Source organism: Dunckerocampus dactyliophorus, chromosome 10 (assembly GCF_027744805.1).
Source record: "Dunckerocampus dactyliophorus isolate RoL2022-P2 chromosome 10, RoL_Ddac_1.1, whole genome shotgun sequence".
NCBI classification, from domain to species: Eukaryota; Metazoa; Chordata; class Actinopteri; order Syngnathiformes; family Syngnathidae; genus Dunckerocampus; species Dunckerocampus dactyliophorus.
Genome location: NC_072828.1, coordinates 12,977,251 through 12,998,598, shown reverse-complemented (window position 1 = coordinate 12,998,598; position 21,348 = coordinate 12,977,251). Strand labels below are relative to the sequence as shown.

Below are 21,348 nucleotides of genomic sequence, written 5' to 3'. Positions count from 1 at the left end.
CAAAGTATTGCTGAATTTACTTTTTGTTAGACAGCATGACCAACAATATCGTTTGGCTTTTGTAACAAAGCTCTGTGAGTCAGGTCCCTAATCCGATAAAAGATCCACTAAAAGTCCATCCAATAAAAGATAAAATTAGAAAAAATGGGCATGCAAAATACTTTTAGGGTAGGGCTAATCATCTGACATTGTTAAAGATCAATTTGTGGTGTGATTTAGAATATATGCCGTTTTTATATGATGATATATGACATATATTATATATATATTATTTTTTTAACAAACTCTCTTCAGCGCAATAGTAATTTATTGACGGTCCCTAGTATAAACAACCAGCGGTTAGAGCAGCGCTTCTCATGCGAGCAGTGGCGGAGCCAAAAATGGCTTTTCATTGGGGTGGCCAAGGTGAGACCATTACTGACATTGGGGTTGCAATAAGTTGATACCTGAAATGTCTAGATGGCCAGTGGGGTAGCCGGAGAGTGACCAAAGGTGGCCACAGCCCCCATGTACCTCCGCCACTGTGTGTGAGCTCCCCACACAATGACACAGCAATCCAGGGACAATGAGGGGGAACTACCGCTGTAGCTACGAAACCGAATATCCAACATCCAATGTGAAACTAACTTCACCACGGTACACTGCGGACATGTCTGCATGCTGGTGTTGTCTTTTGTTCTTCCTGCGAGTGGCAACCAGCTTTGAGGCGCATTACCGTACCTGGCATGTTGGAGTGTGGTCCAGACTTACGAATGTTATACGGTAACCGGATTGGCCCAATCTGACCTTCAAAATACAGCGACTCAGTAGCCAATTACGACTCCGAAGATCGGATGTGGACATCCCTATTTCTATATTTTTGAGGTATAACGTTTCAGTGTTAACTTGCTGTGTGACAAGTTTAATGTTGTTTGTAAGATGACACCGTGAGTCAGACTGTTATATTGAGTAATGACCTCCTGCAATTTCCAATGGGTTGACAAGCTCGTCGTGAGTTTTTTCATAGATCATGATTGGCACCTTTCAAATAAAGAGCTGGCTGGTCTCACGGACTCATGTGCGCCACAATATGCCATTTTATGACGTAGACGCATGCGGCTCTACACTGGTGGGGTTTATAGAAGAACAAATCTGTTTTTTTTTCTTGAAATTTAGTGGGTGTGGCTTATACAGTGGTGCGGCTTATACACTGGAATTCATGGTAATAACTTAATTTGTTTTACTTTAATTAGTATTTGGATTGCATGAGAAAGCGGAAAAGAAAATGTAGCTCTCTTTGACCACACGGTCATTTATTAACAAGTACATTACACAAGTAGCAACAGAACTAATGTTGTAATAGCAGGTAAGAAGCAAACGATTATCATCGCCAGCATCAATACTGCTGACAAGTTCATTGTAAACAACACTACAGCAAGTGTAACACCCATGAGTTTCTCACCAACAGCGTAGAAGCAGCATTTTAAAGCGTATGCAGAGGTAGATAAAGCTGCTGGATGCAGACACGTGAACTATACCGTAGATGTTCGGCAGTTAATTGAATAGAGTTGTTAATTGGAATTTTTCTTTGTTTGTGTCCCAGCTGATGTCACCCGCCTCCAGCAACAGCAGTGGCTCCCTGTCGCCTTCCTCGTCATCGGACTGTCTGCTTGCCAGAGCCGGACCCAGTCGGGGTCACGTGGCCGCGCTCCGGTCCAGATTTGAGCTGGAGTATGCGCTCAACACTCGAGCTTATGCCTTCTGGAGTCAGAGGTCAGAATAAGTTCAGAATCGCACACAGGATATAGTTGCAGTTGTCTTCCATTGATGGTGTCTTACATTGATTATTGAAAGTCAGAATGGATTTTGTTCTTTTGAAAATAAGGTTTTTCTTTGCAGTTTGAAGTATTACACTGAAATAGTTACAAAAGTGAACGATATGCTGCTGTGACTCCTATACTAATTTATACAGCAAATAAATACCAAGTGCTTTACATGTATTTTGCAGGCATTAGCAAGCCTCACGTTTTTTTTTTTATTCTTTTTTTGACTGTTTGATTATCACAATTTCAATTAGTCTACAGCATCATGTAGGCTCATGCTCTGTCCAAACTTAAGACAAACTCCAGTTTTATTTATTTATTTGCTATATCAGTAATACCAGACCAGTTAGGGTAAACTTTACTTCTTTGGCCAACCCTGCACATCCTGTAAGCGCTTTCCATTGAGGTTCAACCTTGTAGAGTTATTATTGGACAGAGAGGTCAAATATGTACCTTCCCTAACACACCACCTAAAAATAGACATGACCTTTCCCCTTTCAAAAAGTGATAATCCAGCCACATGGACATGCTTACACAGCAGGTGATGACTAACGTCACCATCTAGATGAGTTTTCATTGAAAGAAGCATGAAGCAGTCACATCATTATCAATGTTGTTTTTTTAATAGATTCAATGTACTGGGTAACATGATTGTCGTCTGCGACCATGATTTCATAGTTTATGCTTTTTGCTGCTTCAATGTGTTTTTTACTTTCAGTGAGCGGAGGCGAGCATCTGGAGGCCTCTCACTGGAGGAAATAAGAAGGAGCATGCAGTTTTCTCCCATTGATCGCAATGGTTTGTCCACTATTACTATCATTATTGATTTGTTCTATAGTGATTTGATATGATTTGAACCAGAATACAGGTCTACAACATTGGTTCTGTTGAGGAGTATGTGTTATATAGTAAGTTTCTCATTTAGGAAATAACACCCCTTGTCCAATTATTGCCTGTTTCCATTTAATGCCCTGACCTCTTTGCAATTTAAGTAAAAAAATTAAATAAAAAATGCCCCGGCTATAATTTGAGCATTTACAGTATTTGAATAATGTTATTTTATGCAATTGATTTGATGTTTTTTTTTTTATTATTTCATTTTGCAGGTTACGTCTCAGATCCCATGAGCACCATGCGATTCTGCTCATCCTTTAGCAGCAACGGCAGCTTTGAAGACAGTAACTAACCCTCATTGTAAGACATCATTTGTTCTCTTATTTCTTTACTCATGTGTGGCAGCTGAGGCTGTAAATACTGTGTAATGTGTTGGTTTGCTCATTTTTAATTTGTCCTTATGTCTCACTATTTATCATATGTTACTCTGAATATTTCTTAAAATAATGAATAAAAAAGTGATTATTTTATTTTGTGTGTAGGGTTTGTATACTTCTCATTATTCCAAATGAACACACACATCTTTATTTGCCAGTGTTTTTTTATTCAGTGAAAACTTGCAAACCCACACTTAAGGGTAATAAATGAATTTAGCAGCAAATAGAGGTAGTGTTTACAATGCTTTCACAGAATATTTAGTTATCCAAATAATAGCAAGCAATTATGACCAAACATTATTTCATCACAGTCATGGAATATAAGCAGTTCATTTTTTATTGTGCTTCATGTAAAAGTATGTGTGTTTGGGAGTAAGCTAAGCCATCTACAGTATGAATTATTCACCCATTTACCGAGTGTGCATGGAGGAGTATCTGTTTGCAGGTAAGAGGCGAGAGATAACACTCGATACCTCCTATTAACTCTGCCCTCTTGGTGAAGCGATCTTCCATTGTGTGTGCAGCAGTCAGTTCATTATGAAGCCTCTCGTTGGTGTTTAATGGATGAAGGCTATCGAAAAATCTGAGCATCATTCACCATCACTGGACAAAACATTAGGTACAACATTGAATGAGAGCCAGTAGATGAGGTGTATCAACAAGTCTGCCTTTGGAAAGATACTAATGCTCTGTTTTATCATTTTAACTATATGCTTATTTTTGTGGCTGTCATTTATCCAACCATCCATTTTCTATGCCACTTGTTCTCACTACGGTCGCCGGGGTATGCTGGAGCCTATCCCAGCTGACTTTGGGTGAGAGGTGGGGTACACCCTGGACTGGTTGCCAACCAATTGCAGGCACATACAGGTATACAGTAGACAAACAACCACCACACTCACATTCATACCTATGGACAATTTAGAGTCACCAATTAACATTTTTGGAATGTGGGAGGAAACCGGAGTACCCGGAGAAAACCCACGCACGCAGGAGATCTTCCCGATCTCCTGATCGTATGGTCAACATGCTAACCACTAGGCCACTGTGCGGACCATCATTTACCCGTGGTCTTGATGAAAAGAAGTGTTTCCATTTGTTTATGTTATTCAGAAACATACTGTAGGAGTGTCAGAATATGATGTTAATCAAAACAGAGCACTATTGTTTTTGTGAAGACAAAATTCACACCTCCAGTTTTGGGTCTAAGTACGGTAGCTGCAAGTGTTCCCAATGATGTCTCCAGTGAGAAACCACCTGATTAAGTAAGTACACTTTGATATTTTTCAAAAAATTTGAGTAATTTCAAATGTTTTAAAGACTCCCTATTATGCAGAATTAACTTTTTAATGATGTTGTAAATGTAATAAAGATATAAAGATATTGTATAATATATACAATATGTGTCCTTTCAGCCTGTTTATCATCTTTTGAGAAAGGAGGTGCCCAAATGGTCGCTTTTGAAGGTTTTCCTAAAATAAAGGCCGGAGCTTTGCCAATTATCTTGTAGGTCAGCTAGTGTACGTTTGATCATTGTCTTTTTGCTAGGCTAACCTAGCATGATGCTGCTGTTCAAATGTTTGTGTGATGTTAGCACTGTAGCTCACATAGCTATGCTAATGTTGCTCACGTTTGTGTCCTCCTGTCCGACTCTTTAATGCTATAATGTTTTATGTGATATATGGCATCTATTATGTTGAACATGTGCAGCGTTACAGTGTATAAGTAAAAAGTGGATAAAGTGCACAATAGCGCTTAAGCATAGACAAACACAGCTGATTAGCATTAAAGCTACAGACACACAAAACGGTGTGTTCCCGGTAGGATTGACTATAAGCACTTTTAAATTGTCTAAATTCCACATTGCAAGATTTTGCGCCACACACTTTCACTACACGATTGTGGGACCTTATTTAAAATTGTTAAAAAAAATAGTAAAATATGAGGCCTTTATATGTTTTAAGAGGCAAAAAAAAAATAACGTTGCGTGCCACTCTTGAGTTGTCTAATGCCCACTCTCAGTTTTAGCTGTTGCCAACAAAGAGTAAGAACTTCGTCCAAAAGACATTCTGTCCACTGACAACATGCTCAAACGATCTTCGCTCATAATGTCATTAATCAGCCGCATGTTCTCATTGGTTGGTTTGGCTTTGACGCTTGCATGCTCTTCCTGGCTTACCTCACTTGTCACTTCTTGACACTCTTTATGTGCCCTTCCATCTGGAGTTGTCTGATCATCATCGGCAGGTTTCCATTCATGCTTGTCATCATCATTTTCAGTTTTAGGAGAATGGTTTGTGGCTTCAGTTTCCTTTTCCATGACACTCGATGGTTTGGTCCCTGACATGCTTTCCACTTTGTTTTGGAATGTGTCAGCGATGTTGCCATCAGTTGATTCAACTGTGTCATCAGAGAGAAAACCTTGGTTCTCTGAGAGTTTTGCCTTTGCGTCTGTTGCAGTCAGCTCACTGTCAGTGTTTGGTATTAGGACCTGCACCTTATCCTCCACTTCTACATTGGTGACCTTCTCACAGGGCTCGTCATCTTTAAGGTGAATGCGCTCACATTGTGACTGAGCATCACCTTTGGTTTTACTTTTAAACTTTACTTCATCACTATCAACCGCCTCCCTAATCAACGTCTCTGAAGATTTTCTGGCCTCCATACTGACACCCACCTCAGAGTCTGTGAGGTCCTCCAGTGGGTCAACATAGGTCTCAAAGAACTTGGATGCCTGATGCATGGTGAGCCACTTTGTGACGAGCTCGGCGCTGCTTGCTCTTGCTAATACCTCTGGACTTTCTCCATGGCGAGAATTGGTGGGCTGATCCTTTATTGACTGGGGTTGGAGAAGCACGCTCGCTCCTTCTGCTGAGCCTTTGCTGGCCTCCACAGTCCAACGAGACTTCTCAGTGGAAGCCACTTTTTTGGTGCTGGGGAGATTGTCTTCTGAGTGTAATTTATCAGCTGTCTTGTTCAAATCAGTAGCTTCAGCTGCCGAGTTCTGATCGTAACCTCCTGTGGAATAATCAGTTTTAGGATGGTTGTTGGTTTTCTCAGCCTTGCCATCTTGTCCGTTGCTGTTTAAATCATCTGACTTAAAGTCCTCTATTAACTCCACCAAAGCCAGCTCAAAGCGGTCGTTGGTGACCACTTCCTTGCCATCACCTTCTAACTTATGGGTGTCCCCAGATTCCTCATAGTTTTTTTTCACCTCCACAGACTTGTCTTTTCTTTCTTCTTCAAGGTGCTCTGATGTCTCGCCATCACTTTTGTTCGGCTCATCTTGGTTGTCTTCCCCTCGGGTGGACGTCTCCCCGTTTTCAGCGTCAACTTCGCTCCTTTTATTCTTGTCTTTCATTGGAGCTTTGTGTATCTCTTCAGTCATACTCATCACTTCTACATTTTCCAGATGTTGTTCTGACATTTTCTCAAGTTCTTCTGAATTTATCTTGGATGTCTCCTCTATTTCCTCTGCCATCTTCTTTTCTTCAGCTTTATCCTCGACATCTGTGTTTTTATTTTTTTCTTCATTTTCTTCCACACCTTCCTTGGCCTCAAGTTTTTCTTCCACATGTGTACCCCTTACATCTTTACTCGCATCTCCTCTTTCCTCGGTCTCATTAGTAGCTTCTTCTTCATCTTCAACTGTCACAACTCTGTTCTTGTTTTTGTCTCTCGCTTCACTGTCCTCGACATTATACATGTTTGCTTTGTTGGTTTCTTCACCTACGTCATCCTCCCTTTCTTCATTATCATTTCGTTCCCTGAAGTCTTTACATTCTTCATCTTCATTGTCTTTCTCAGTTGTTTCTTCTCTTTCTTCAGTCTCATTAGTTACTAGTACTTCTTCAGCTTCATCCATCACATCTTTCTTCTTATTTGTATCTTTTTCTTCAATCTCCTCCACATTATCCGTGTTCACTTTGTTTGTTTCTTCATCTTCTTCTGCCTCCATTTTCTCTTCCTCAGCTCTTTCCCTGAAGTCTTGACCTGCTTCAGCTTCATTCTCATCTTTCCTAGATGTTTCTTCTCTTTCCTCCGCCTCATTAGTAATGACCTTCTCTTCTTCAGCTTTACCCATCACAGCTTCATTCTCGTTTTCATATTTTTCCTCTATATTATCCGTGTTTGCTTTGTTGGTTTCTTCACTTTCCGCAGACTGAATGTTCACTTCCTCATCTCCATCCCTATCCCTTATTTCAGCTTTGCTCTCGTCTTTCTTAGATGTTTCTTCTCTTTCCTCTATCTCATCAGTATTGATCTTCTCTTCTTCAGTTTGATCCATCACATCTTTGTTCTTTTCCGCGTTGATTTCTTCATCTTCCTCGTTTTTAGCAGTAACAATTTTCTCCTCTACATTTTTACTGGCATCATCTGCTTCTTTCTGTCTCACTTCACTTTCCTCTGCATCCTCAGTAGTTGCTTTGTTGATTTCTTGACTTTCCTTGAGCCCAGCCGCAAGGATTTGCTCATTTTCGTCTTTATCTGTCACATCATTACTTTCAACAGCTTCGTTTTTATCCTTCTGTCTGGCTTCACTCCCCTCTCCGTCGTCCGTGTTTGTTGGGTTTATTTCTTTGGTGTCCTTCTCCTCGTGTTCTCCCTCTGCTTCTGTGCTCTTCAGGCCATTGCTGTCATCTCTCTGTGTTTGTTCTTCAATGAGGTTTGCCTCTGCTGCATCTTTCTTTGTCTCTTCATTGTTTGCATCAGTATTAGTCTCCTCTGCAATGTTTTCTACCTTGTTAAGATTTTCCTCGGCCTGATTTTCCCTGTTAGTATCTTCACATGATTTCTCAGCACGTTCCTCATATTTTGCCACTTGATCATTTATTTCTTCAAACACCTTGCTTGTTTCTTTTTCCTCAGTAGCTTCAATAGCTTCCACATTACTGTTCTCATCATTTACATTGTCTTCTTCTTTTATATCTGTTGGAATTTCTGTAGAAACCTCTGCGCCATGCGTCACCACACCGCCGAGGCCCTCTTGCTTCTCTTCCTTCGTCTCTGTTGTCTCGCTCGCTGCATCTGCAGCAGCCTTTTTATTCAACTCTCCATCAGTAGATATAGCCAAGGCATCGTCTTGATGTTCTAAAGTCTTGTCACCTTCAGGGATTTTCTCCTCATGATCTTCTTCCTTCACTTCCTCGTGCTCCTCGTTCTCTTGGGGTTGGCTTTCAGCCTGTCTTCTAGGCTCCTCGTGATTCTTTGACACACTTTCCTCACACGTTGTTACTGATTTCTCCATGACTGCTACTGCAAGTAAACACAAGAGCTTATTGGGTACCGTTTTCTGTGGCAAGCACACATTTTAAGCATGAGTTTGGTTGGCTATACCATCATTTTCTGGCTTCTGCCCTTGGTTTTTGGATACCAATGGTTCTTCCTCCTCCTCTTCAGTACTGGTGTCGCTCAGTTCTGGCTCAGAGCTGAACCGGGACTCTGTCAGTATGGCTTCGGCTAGCTTCTCCTGTACAGATTTGGCTTTGGAACAAGAAATATATACTGTACGGTGAATGCAATAATATGAAAACTTTAAGAAAAAAAAAAGCGAGAGAGACTTGGCAAAGAAGCACAAATCTACACACACATTCAAGGTCTTTAATTGTGCAAGATGCAAACATAGAATAACCAAGCATGCAAAATAAAAAAGAGCACACACAAACATAAAATATGATGTATATGCACATACAATAAAGAAATCAATCATGATTAAACATTTGCAATAAAAACAGACATTTACAGTCAGTATTGCATTGTGTTTTGAATAAAATGCATGTTTATAAAGAATCACATCCATGTTAAGTCTAACATGGAAAAAATGCCAGCAACGATATAATAAAATATTTTTAATGCTGTTGTAGCCAAAATTATTCCACTGAGCATTGTAAATGAACCTTTTTCACAAACGTTTACTAGATGGACACTTCAATAAATAGTGTAATATTAGTAGGGTAGAGTCTGTTTTCTTGGTTCATTGCAAACCATTAAATTTGTAAATAAATATGTTTCATAACAGCGGTTGAATAATTTTAATGCAACTATATGGAATATATAATGTCCGGGATTACAATGAGACATTTTTAAAATAAAAATTGAGTAAAATAATCTAGAAAAAAAGAATGGAAAAATAAAGTGAATCTGAATTCAGACAAGAGAGAAACATATAGAAATGTATTTTTCCATTATTAACCCATCACATTCCAATTCCATAAACTGCTACTTACTTCAAAATTTTAACAATTATTGGAATACGTTTTGAGACTATTTAATTTGTTATCATTACCATTACACCATATACTGTAGCATCATAAAACCATTTATATTTCATCATACACGTATTAGGCTTATGGTGTCCATTTTTAAATGTACTACCTTTGGTTTTTTTAAATATCTGATAATAATACTGGAATATTACTGTACAATACTGTAATATTGAGACAATTATTCATTTTATGTTTGTTTTAATAGTGGAAAAATATTCCCCAAAAAATCTGAATCTCTCAGCTCACCCTTGTTTACTTACCCCTTTCCTGCTCTTCTTGGTCACCCCCATCTTCTGCCTCCTCACCCTCTTTTCTCTCTTCTGATGTGTCCGCAGTCTGTTCTTTCTCGTCCGACGTGGGCACGCTGGTGTCTGAGACTTCCCCACTGTCCTCGACTTGAGAGCCCTTGACCTCAGCAGACTCAGTATCAGTGACTTGTGGATTTCCCTGGTCCTTTTCAACTGGAGGTGAAGTCTCCTGTCTCTGTAGGACTTCTTTTGGTTCTTCTATTTCTTCCTCGTCCTCAGCGTCGCTCTCCTCACTGGAGCTGGAACTGGAATGAGGCCTCACATCTTCTTCTTCTGTGCAAAAGCATTTAAAATGAGTCTTCCTCCGAGGCTTTTGCTGTAGTACAAGAAGTTGTTAGTCGTGTAGCGTATAGTATAGTATATAGAAAAGTATATAAAACTATAAAAATTAATAACAACATGAAACATTATAATTATAACAGTAAAATCTAATGTTACTGCAATTCTATTATAAATAATAAACACAAAAGCGGCATAGAAGATGGATGGACAGTTTTTTGTGCCAATGTTCAATAAATATAAACTCAAATAAATAGTTGAAATATGAAATGGTTAACATGTGAAATATTTCTTTCAATTTACAATTAAATTGTGAAATTGTATAATTATGAGATTGAAAGTACTTCAATATTTTATATATAAATTAGAATTTTTCAATATTTTATTTATATTTTATTTTATAAATGTATTTATTGGTAATTTTACATTGTTTAATTGCATTTTTCTTTATTGAATGGAGTTTATTTATTTAATGGCATTTGAAAGTATTTTAATTGTTTTTGAAGCTTGCTTCTACATCACAGTGAGATTAATTTTAACCACCTGTAGCTAAATATGGCCTGATAATGTGCTGCATGGAACCCACCGTCCGTTTTGTTGTCTTCAAAGTCAGACGAAGCTTCGTCTTTTGTCTGCACGTCTGTTTCACTTGTTGAAGATGAGGGCTTCTTTTCATTTGATTTATCATCGTCTGCTTCAAAGTCCTCTTCGTAATCTGAACAGGGAGTTTAGGATCTGCCAATCACTTTGGGTTTAGAACGAATATATTTTGTATTTGTAGATCGTTTTACCATCTCTGTGTTCGTCCTGTGTTTGTTGTTCTTGTGGAGAGCTGCTTTCACATCCTGAGCGGGATGCACTCCCTGTCTCCATCACGGGAGCGTCCTTGAGGCTGAAGGAGCTTTCCTCTCCTGTGACGTTCTCTTTGACTTTCTTTGGTGGTGGAGTTGGCTTTTTGTCCAGCCCCATTGCTATGATGCACCTAAAACATGATATAATAAGATATTGGACAAAATATTGGAAGGCAGGGGTGTTTTCCACCGAGGGTCGCGTACTGAAAAATATACAGGGGCCACTTTTACATTTAGAAAATGTAAAACCCATGATGAACTTTTTCTCCCACATTATTTTATCATTTTTTGCTTGCTTTGTTTTTTTTTGCTTGTAATTTTTTTCAAAATTACAAATACAGTCAAACCTGTCTTAGCGGCCACCTTTATAGAAGGGCCACCTGCCTATAGCAGCCACTGAAAAATCCCCCCCAGCAAATTTACATGGTATAGACCCTGTGTATAGCAGTCATCTGTCCAACGCAGCCAGCAGCCACCCATTTTGTCTCCCTTGGTCAATATCTGACCTGCATATAGCGGCCAAATTACCAACTCAAGTAGAAGCTTCATGCACGAAAAAGTTTTGTTTTTCAATCAATGAAGGCGTCGTGTGTAGACTTTAATTACTGAGTCCTAGATCAGTCACAATCATTCACAAGATCCACACAAACTGTCAGTTGTTCCACATAAAAAGCCGTCTTCTTTTGAGCTTGCTATTTCCTGGTCAAACATGTAACTTTAAGAGCATTTGCACCAAAACATTCCCGCAAAGTATGCTGGGAACAGGACGTGCTCCCAGCGACGCTACAATAAAAAAAAAACATATGCTAGCATGCATGCGGCAGCGAGAGCAAAACTGAGTTCGGTTGTACTTAACTGAAGTATTTTATCAGTTATCAGTTATTATTAAGCCTCTAGCTTCCTTTTAGTAAGTAAAACCTTGGCTATGATTGCACTACATTGTCATGTAGACCTACAAAGTACACTTGGAAGAACAAGAGGTGAATAAATGTATTGCAACTGATGTGAAACTGATGAGGGGTAGGATTAAATAAGCTTTGCTTCTTCCTACTCCTTTTTGGACATGCAAAATTGTGAATTGTACTATGTGATGTGCTACTGTTTGACTCATGCATGTTCAGGATTAAAACCATGAACCATGATAATAACAAGCCTAGTAGTGCTGTATAACTTTTATCAGCAGTCCGCAGTGCCATCTACTGGTCAACATTATTATTATTATTTTTTTCCCTTTTTTCCTCTACTGGTCAACATTCAAACTGGACTCCAACCTGTCTATAGAGGCCACCTGTCTATAGCGGCCACTTTTGCAGACTCCCTCTAGTGGCCGCTATAGACAAGTTTGACTGTATTTAAACTTTTTCAACTTATTTTTTCTTGCAACATGTCTTTATTTTCATAATATTTGGACTTTATTATCGTAACATTATAACTTTTACCTAACCTAATTTTCCAAAAACTTGCAACATTATTTTGCAACTAAAATACATATTTTAGTCTTTAATATTTCCACTTTATGCTATCTTTTCTTAATATTCTGACTTTACTCGCTTAATATTTCATCTTTATTCTTGTAAAATTACTGCTCTTTTGATCCATTTTTGATGGATCAATTTTGAAAGTGAAGTTTTTCATTTTTATAGGCCCTGTGCATATTCTGAAATTGAAATTAATTCATTATTAATGGGAAATACGTTACACTCACTTGCTTTGTCACCTATTTCACAAATGTTGGTGTTTTGTTCAGATAGTTTAGCATATATTGACCTACATTGGATTGGTTTTATCATCTTTAATGCACAATGTGTATCAAAGTGGGCCCCTGCTTCCTCTGTCCTGGGAAAAGTTTGGAGATCCTTCATGTAAGTGAACAGTTAAGCACAACAAAGGACATAATGGAGGTCCCAAAATGTCTTCTCTGTCTGTCTTTCTGCTTCATTCAAATTTCCTTTCTTTCCTCTCCAAGAGACCTAGTGTTGTTTGCTCTCACTTGTAGCAAGGTGATGCCCGCTCCACGGCGGTGAAGCCAAAGTGTCCATGCCTGCCGCCCAGTCTGGGACCTTTTCTGTGTTTGAACTCGCAGCACGAGCTGAGACGCTCCACCTGCAGCCCGTTCAGGAAGAAGGTCAGGCTGAAGGGGAAGCCTGGATGACGCCTCGACACGAAGTGGAACGTCTCTGAGATGGAAAAGGTAGGTTGTTTTTTAAAGAACTGACACGGGACATTGATGTTAATATAACTGGTGTTTATATTGATGATAGAAATCAGATATGATTTCAAATATTACTAATTTTAATCAAATTAATCACAGTTTTCAAATGAATTATCATGATTAATCACCATTTGCAACTATGTGTGAAGTATGCCCTTTTAAAAAAAAATGTATTTAATTATTATATTTTTATGTAAATCATGCTAAAAGATACCACATATTTCTGAAAATCTATTTACCTAACACTAGTCTCTTTAATAGTAGCATAACATTTGAATCACCCTTTAAACGTGTTATGAGCCCTCAGGATTTACGTTCAAAGACTGCATGTATGTTTTAAGGTGAATTCACTGTTTTTGGTGTACAGTGGATTTATGTTCTGGAATTTCCGAGCATACTTAAAAGCAGCAAATTGTACTTATTGCAGTAAGAGTTATGCTAGTTAGTGAGAATTCTATTCTCTTCTTATGTTTCTTATCTCTCATGTCTTGCCTTGGTTGTTGGGATTAAGTTCATTATGACATTTTTGCAGAGCTGCTGGAAAAGTGAATTTCTCTTGGAGAGTAATAAAGTATTCAAGCACATTTTTACGTGCCATGAGAGCGACGTGAGGCATTGGTGTGATATCGACGCGGCAGAATCCGGTCTAACATGAAAGCAGCTAGCAAGGAAGTGGAGATTCAAGCCTTCGGTACCTTCTATTATCATGGGAAACGTAAATTCACTACCAAACAAGATCGACGAGCTGACAAGAACGTCAAGAACTTCAAATTTGTGCTTCACTGAATGGCTAAGAGCTAGCGTCCCAGACGCTAACATGAGGAGCGAGCTGACTTCAGTACAGTCAGAGCGGCCAGGAACACAAGAGCCTGTGGAAGGCGCAAACGAGGTGGGTTTGCACTGTATGTGAACAAACTGAGGTGTCATCCTGGCCATGTCAACATTAAAATGTACATCTGTACAGCATTATTTTAATATCGGTTGTCATTATTGGGGGGAAAAAATCCAATACTGATATCTACCCATAAAAGAAAAGACATACTGTAATGTTAGGAGGATACAGTTGAACTATGCCACAGAATACGTGTAATTTTATGACAATTACATGATATGTTATGAGAATGAAGTCAAAATTTTACAGGGGAAAAAAATTGTCACTGACCTCCCTCACGAAGCCTGCCCTTGTACACACATAAGTTCTCTCCTCCGCAGTGCTGCTGGAACACTTTGACCTCGTCCCTCAGGTCGTCCAGGTCGTGGGAAAGATGCACCGATTTGCCAAAATACACCATGGTGACACACACTTTGCTCTGGAGCACTGTCGTCCTCAGGAGAGGCTGCTCCTGCGTGTAAAACAAAGGCAAAAACCTAATTTCCCAGTGTTAGTTGTAATTGTTTCCAGTAATTGTCCAATTAATTGTGGTGATGTCCTTGTTGGCAGTGGCTGGATAAAGACCTCATTGACCTCAGCGCCACTGGAGCCAGTGGCGGGCCGCAGGAGTCGGCGGCGCCTCCTGAGTGTGCTGCTGGGAGTGCCACTGGGCCCCCTCTCTTTCCTCTTTGTAGTTGGAGGCAGTGGCATGACGAAGTTATTGACGACCGGGAGGCAATAAGGTGAGATGCCGTGAGAGGTATCCGATGTGGTCGTATGTTTCCTAGGCTTCCTCTCCATCTTGAAGGGGAGAAGTGTATTTACTTCAGCTGTGTACTTAAAAGTAGACGCATGAGTGTTTGTACAGGCCTTACAGTGCGGTTGAATGAGAGGTGGTTATCAATGAACGCCTCGTGGAGCTGGTGAGGGGAGCTACGTCTGTTAGAGGAAGTTGTGTTGTTGTGGATGGGCTTCAAACGCACAGGCCTCTGCATGTTGCCTGGAGCTGTGTTGGGTCGAGATGAACCAGGCTACACACACACACACAGAATCACACTTATTATGTATGCAAACTACCGGGAACATTTATGTACCTAAACAGCAAAAAGAATGGGGCGTTAATTGGAAAGAAGTGATAACTGGAGAAAGGCTGTTATTTCCTAAAACCCATTATATACTCCTGATCAAAATTTTAAGACCAGTGCAAAAAGAAGAAATGGGAATGAGACAAAAAAAATTTAGTAAGCAATTTATTGCAAACAACCATTTTCTGAAATAGGCTGTTCATCAGCTGATCAAAAGTTTACGACCATAGTTAAAAAAAACAAAACTAAAATACTAATAAAATGTTCAAAAAATGACTCAGTAATGAGTAACTGTGCCATTCTGCCTAATCACCTCAAAATTTGTTTTGGGCATACTCGATGCCAGTGTTTCCAGGAGGCCACTGGGAATGTTGTTCCAGGTGATGAAGATGGCTTCACAAAGGGCATCCACTGTTTGGAAATTATGTCCCTATTGTAAACCTCCCGCGCCATCCATCCCCAAATTTTCTCATTTGGATGCAGCATGGTCCAAAAGAGTGAGGTTATTCCTCTGGAAGAAGTCCTTTGTCAGGCAGGCATTGTGAACTGCAGCATTGTCCTGTTGAAAAAGCCGGTCATTACCACACAGACACAGAGTCAATCATGAGGGATGCCGCCTGCAACATCTCCACATAGCCATCTACCGTTTCATGCCCCTGCACAATCTGAAGCTCCATTGTTCCATTGAAGTAAAATGCACCCCAGATCATGATGGTGCCCCCTCCACTGTTCCGTTTGGAAAACATTTCCGGTGGGATCTCCTTGTCATGCCAGTAACATTGGAAGCCATCAGGATCCTCAAGGTTAAATTTTTCAGAGAGTAAAACTTTCTTCCACCTTTCAATGTCCCATGTTTGGTGCTCTCGTGCAAATTCCAAACAGACAATTTTGTGGCGTTGAAGGAGACGAGGCTTTTAAAGATGTTTTTTGTTCTTAAAACCTTTCTCTTGCAGATGCGGTCTGATGGTTATTGGACTGCACTCGGCACCAGTAACAACCTTCATTTGGGCCAGGATCATCTTGTGTCTTGACGGACAGCCAACGGATCCTCTGGCTCAGGGCCGGTGACATGATTTTTTGGTCTACCACTTGACTTTTTTGTTCCATAACCCTCAGGATATTTTAAGGAGGCAGCAATGGTGCGCTGTGAGAGGCCTTTCTTATGCGGCTCAACAATTCGACCGTGTTCAAAGAGAGAAAGCTTTTTTGCCTTTGCCATCAAGAGATCATAACAGTGTGAATACCTGACAGAAAATGACATTGAATCCACATTTTTGCCAAGATTTTGGCTTTTAAAGGATATGGTCTTAAACTTTTGATCAGCTGATAAACAGCCTATTTCACTTTTTTTGTCCTGTCCAGCCAAAGGGGCAAATAGTATTGTTGGTCTAGATGCCCTTACATGCTAAACACATTTGCTCTGCCAGGGAATAATGTAAAATACTCGTCCCCTGCTACATAGATTTTATGTGATGTTAATGTTATGCAAATTTTGGAGTGGCCGGCCGAGCAGGAGGGGATAGAGAAGAAGAGAAAATAAGACGGAGGGTGTGGGGACAAAAGGAGGGACAATACAGAGACAGCAACAACAACAATTGCAACAACAAGAAGAGAACAACAGGACTACATCAGCAAATGTCTGTGACAGCCATTGTAAAAAGTCCATAATAATAATAATAATATCAACAGCCACAGTGATAACACTGTATTGAGACAGTCATACTTATTACTGGTAACAGTAATAATTAAGATATTAACCATAATAATGATAAGATTGACAGTAAATGTTAGTAATCTTATTGCCACATCAGTATGACTGTAATAAAAATAACAACATAATACCTTGAATCAATCAGTGAGTTATGTGGTTATGTATTGTATGCATGTACAGGTATCTCTGTAGATGTGTACTGTATGTGTGCATGTCTGCATGTACAGTGGTGTGAAAAAGTGTTTGCCCCCTTCCTGATTTCTTATTTTTGTTTGTCACACTCAAATATTTCAGATCATCAAACAAATTTTAATATTAAGTCAGTTACAACACAACTGAACACAAATGCAGTTTTTAAATTAAACTTATTATTAAATGAGAAAAAAAATCCAAACCTACATGGCCCTGTGTGAAAAGGTGATTGCTCCCTAAACCTAATAAGTGGTTGGACCACCCTTAGCACCAACAACTGCAATCAAGCGTTTGCAATAACTTGCAAAGAGTCTCTTATAGCACTGTGGAGGAATTTTGGCCCACTCATCTTTGCAGAATTGTTGTATTTCAGCCACATGGGAGGGTTTTCCAGGATGAACCGCCTTTCTACTAAGGTCATGCCACAGCATCTCAAATGACTTTGACTAGGCCACTCCAAAGTCATAATTTTGTTTTTCTTCAGCCATTCAAAGGTGGACTTGCTGGTGTGTTTTGAATTATTGTCCTGCTGCAGAACCCAAGTTGGTTTCACCTTGAGGTCACAAACAGATGGACGGACATTCTCCTTCAGGATTTTTTGGTAGACAGCAGAATTCATGGTTCCAAATATCACAGCAAGTCTTCCAGGTCCTGAAACAGCAAAACAGCCCCAGACCATCACACTACCACCACTATATTTTACTGTTGGTATGATGTTGTTTTTCTGAAATGCGGCGTTACTTTTACACCAGATGTAATGGGACACACACTTTCCAAAAAGTTCAACTTCTGTCTCGTCAGACCATAGAATATTTTCCCAAAGACCTTGGGGGCCATCAAGACGTTTTCTGGCAAAATTGAGATGAGCTTTAATGTTCCTTTTGTTCAGCAGTTTGTGAGGCCTGCAGTTCTTTGGATGTTGTTGTGGAGTCTTTTGTGACCTCTTGGATGAGTCGCCGCTGCACTCTTGGGGTAATTTTGGTTGGCCGGCCACTCCTCTGAAGGTTCACCATTGCTCTGTTTTCACCATTTGTGGATAATGGCTCTCACAGTGGTTTGCTGGACTCCCAAAGCTTTAGAAATGGCTTTATAATCTTTTCCAGACTGATAGAGCTCAATTAATCTCAGTTAAATTATGTTTTAACTAAAGGTGCTAGCCCCGCAAGAGAGTATAGTATTGTTATTAATGATTGTTTTTTTGGGGTGGGGGCAGTGGGAGGACGCTGCCCAAGATGTAAGTTAGGTCAATATACTAGATTGCACAAAAGGTGATCGCATTTGCCGATCTCATGATTTTTCACAGAATTCGGCCGATTCTGATAGGTGGCCGATCGATCGGAGCACTCCTAAGTTTGAACAGTATAATTACATAGCAATTAGATCGTTCTTCGACACTTAGTGAATATTGAAATTGTCATTAGCGAACATGTTATTCATATTTAATAACGCTTAAACTTAAATGGGCCCGAGCTTGGCATGATTGTTCATGCACAAGAACATGTGCATATAGTTAATGCAATTGCTCAGTTATTAACGATAACAGACACTTCACGTTATAGACATACATAGACTCAAACTATGCCACAAAGTCAACGGCCAAGGTACACTCGTGCATGAGCACACGCCTGCGTCCAATGTATATGTGTCATAATTAACGGAATCACTTTTCCTGCCAATTATTAATGATACCTGCCACCTTGGACAGTACAAACAGACTCAAACTCAGCTAGAAAGTCAAAGTCATGTAATTAATGCAATCACTCCTCCTTTCATTTATTTCCAATTAACAGTCACTTTCCACAATAGAAATAAATAACCAAGCCATAAAGTCAAAACCCACGGTATGCTCACGCACTGTCCTTTAATTTATAAGTGTCTTTTTGCTCTTCCTGCCAGTTATTATTGAGGACCACCATCTTGCACAGTAGAAATAGAACACAAGGACTCGAAAAAGGCACATAGCCAGGAAAGTTGCATTATCACAACGCTATATAATGAAGTCATGTCACAAAGCGTGAATGCTGTAGAGCAGTGTGAGTGTGTCCTTGCTTACAGTACAGTATCTTTCCCTGGTGACAGTTCATTTTAAAAAACAAGTGGACCCTCGTTTTCCCAGAAAGTTCTCATTCATCTCCTTAGACTCACAGACTCTGAGGATCCATAGTGACCCCCCACAGGTCCAGAGTGCTGTTTCCGGACTGCCCTTGCACCCATTGGTGGGTGTGGTAACATAATTTGGATGTCTTCTTCAAATCGTTTAGAACGCTCCACCTTGGAAAAAAAACACAAATCATGTGCATTTTGTCATATACTAGTGTATGCAATTGAGCCCTAAGATAATTATTCAACATGGAGTCACAACAACAGCAGTATTGACATGCAAATGACACACCTTCATCTTGTGCACTCGCTCCCGCCTGGCAAACTCCTCCAGTTTTTTTTTAATCTCCATTTGATGAAGACGCTGCACGGGAAGGTGGTTAAATTAGCATCACTCATTAAACCGTGTGAGCTTGACTGGCTTTTAATACTAATTGTTTTTTGTGTGTCTGGAACACTGTGTTCTAAATCCCACCCCTACCTCCATCTCCAGCACCTTGAGGAAAATGGCCTGGGCCAAGCACTCTCTGACATGTCTCTGGTGGGCTCTCTGGATCAGCTTGTGTCTGTACTCCTTGTCGGGAACAATACGCCCACTCCTTGTGATCTACAGGCAACAATTCCGAGCATTAAATGTTGTTTTGCACATGTAAACACAGTGACAGTCCTCATGACGTACCAGTCCGGCTCTCTGCAAGTGTCTCCTAATACGAGTACTGCTGAAGTAGCCGGTGAGGTGTTTGTCTGTGAGGCTGTTGTAGGCTGAAATAAGCCTGTAGGAAGAACAAAAACAACCACAAGAGTTATGATCATGGTCGTATTTGTTGTGGAAATGCTTAACAGGTTACATTAATTAACATCACACGATTACAGCTGCACAATTCAGCATGTCCAAAAAGGACAGTAGGAGGAAGCAAAGCTTATTTAATTCTACCCCTTCTCCATGTCTCAGCAATTACTAGTAGTTTGTTTACTTTCTGTGATTAAAAGCCTCCTATTTCTGATTTGGAGAGAAAAGACTAGGGAATGTGTGATAATACTGTTGATATATAGCTTATGTAGTGATGAAAGGAAGAAGAAGAAGAAAAAAAAGTGCTGAAAAATATAAATTAAGGAAATAAATAAAAATAATAGAATTAAAAAAAGCAAATACATAAAACATTAATAGAAAATAAAACAGATTTAAGTAAGTATAGTAAAATTAAAGTAAATTAATAAGTAAATGAATACAGGACTAAAACATTGTCAGAAACAGTATTAAGAGCTAAACAATCCTGAAAAATGTAGTTGTGAGCTTAAATTTGGAGAAACGTCCACTCTTAGACACCTTTTGTTCTTTCCCAAAACGTTTGCATCTGCAGGATGTGTTACAGGTGTCTGATTTCATCCAGGCATTTGAAGGGGATAGCACACTTGACCCTGTCTGCTTCTCTTTTTTGCACCTGGATTGTCTCGCTCTGCAGACTCTTCAGCGCTGGATGCTCTCTTTGGACATTTGTTACTCAAACATGGCAGTCCATCATTTCATACGCTTTGTTAGGTTGACAGTGTCAGTTCCCCTTTTAAAACTGAGCACTTTGCCCAAACGATTTTTGACCCTTCAAGGCCACCATAAAAAAATCCAAGTCCAACATTATAAACCATATTACCATAAATGCTCTGGCTCTGTTCCAGTAACTGCTGTTATTGGTTAGCATCCAGCAGCTTTATCTGCCTCTGCATGCGTTGTCAAATGTCGGTTGCGCTACTCAGCTGTCAGTGCGAAACTCATGTGTGTTACACTTACTGTACTGTTGTTTACAATGCACTTATCAGTGGTATTATGTTGGCTGAGCAGGTTGCTCCTTCCCACTACTACAACATTGGTTTTGTTGCTGCAGTGTTGTGCAATATACTTCTTAATAAATGACCAGGTGGTCCAAGACAGGCAGATAATTTTCTTTCTACTTTGTCATGCACGCCAAATGATTTACAGTTCAAACATTAAGTTGTTATACTTTATATAAAGCAACAAGGCAGCTTACCTGTTTGTCACATCTCACACAAATGATGTAAATGTCAGTCTTTGGTAGTTACTCACATATTCATGAATAACAACACTGTTGAAAGTTTTGAGTCATACGTAAACATTAATATCATGAACCAGCAACAGCATAAAACTGATTTTGGACTCCCAACTTAATAACAAATATCGACACCCTGACGGCAGCTCAGCCCCTAAACATGTCAAATCGAGCAGTACATACCCTGGGTTGAAGTGACTCATGGCTCTATCTAAAATCGTTCCACTTCACAGGGCTGCCGGCTGGAAGACGATAAGGCCGACGTGAAGGCAGTTGAAGCGGTGGCAGAGTTGTTGCTGGAGTAGAAAATTCTCATCCGATTCAGACTGGTGCAGTC

The 21,348-nt window shown here is 39.8% G+C and overlaps 2 protein-coding genes across 9 annotated transcripts in view; one reads left to right on the top strand and one right to left on the bottom strand.

Moving 5' to 3' along the window:
* Positions 1-3,293, top strand: part of tnni3k (TNNI3 interacting kinase) — a 22,112-nt gene extending 18,819 nt beyond the window's left edge. For 4 of the 6 annotated variants that reach the window (XM_054789716.1, XM_054789718.1, XM_054789717.1 and 1 more), the window contains 3 exons: positions 1,583-1,752; positions 2,521-2,600; positions 2,909-3,291. In XM_054789716.1, coding sequence (XP_054645691.1) covers positions 1,583-1,752; positions 2,521-2,600; positions 2,909-2,988 — 330 coding nt within the window. In that variant the 3' untranslated portion in view covers positions 2,989-3,291. Of the gene's footprint in view, positions 1-1,582; positions 1,753-2,520; positions 2,601-2,908 lie in introns of all 6 variants that reach the window. The other 2 variants (XM_054789721.1, XM_054789720.1) reach the window with 2 other exon arrangements.
* erich3 (glutamate-rich 3) lies at positions 1,631-21,348 on the bottom strand. Of its 3 annotated transcripts, none has more exons than XM_054789712.1 (15): positions 21,195-21,348; positions 19,628-19,721; positions 19,430-19,555; positions 19,241-19,312; positions 18,994-19,119; positions 14,736-14,891; positions 14,446-14,661; positions 14,152-14,332; positions 12,768-12,954; positions 10,718-10,908; positions 10,513-10,641; positions 9,600-9,920; positions 8,411-8,557; positions 5,253-8,329; positions 1,631-1,740 (listed from the first exon to the last, which is right to left on the bottom strand). In XM_054789712.1, the coding sequence occupies exons 1-15, from the start codon at positions 21,212-21,214 to the stop codon at positions 1,732-1,734; spliced, it is 5,052 nt and encodes a 1,683-aa protein (XP_054645687.1). In that variant the 5' UTR covers positions 21,215-21,348; the 3' UTR covers positions 1,631-1,731. The 3 variants fall into 3 exon arrangements, with proteins under 3 accessions (XP_054645687.1, XP_054645689.1, XP_054645688.1); XM_054789714.1 differs by having other exon boundaries at positions 5,253-8,326; XM_054789713.1 differs by having other exon boundaries at positions 9,600-9,917.

Bases quoted from the DNA above. Each gene is read 5' to 3' on its own strand.
- erich3 (XM_054789712.1), bottom strand. From the start codon at position 21,214: ATGAGTCACTTCAACCCAGG. The intron at 19,556-19,627 runs GTACGTCATGAG...TGTTGCCTGTAG, and splicing joins ACTTGCAGAGAGCCGGACTG to ATCACAAGGAGTGGGCGTAT. The intron at 14,892-18,993 runs GTGAGTCTAAGG...GTGTGTGTGTAG, and splicing joins ACTATGGATCCTCAGAGTCT to CCTGGTTCATCTCGACCCAA.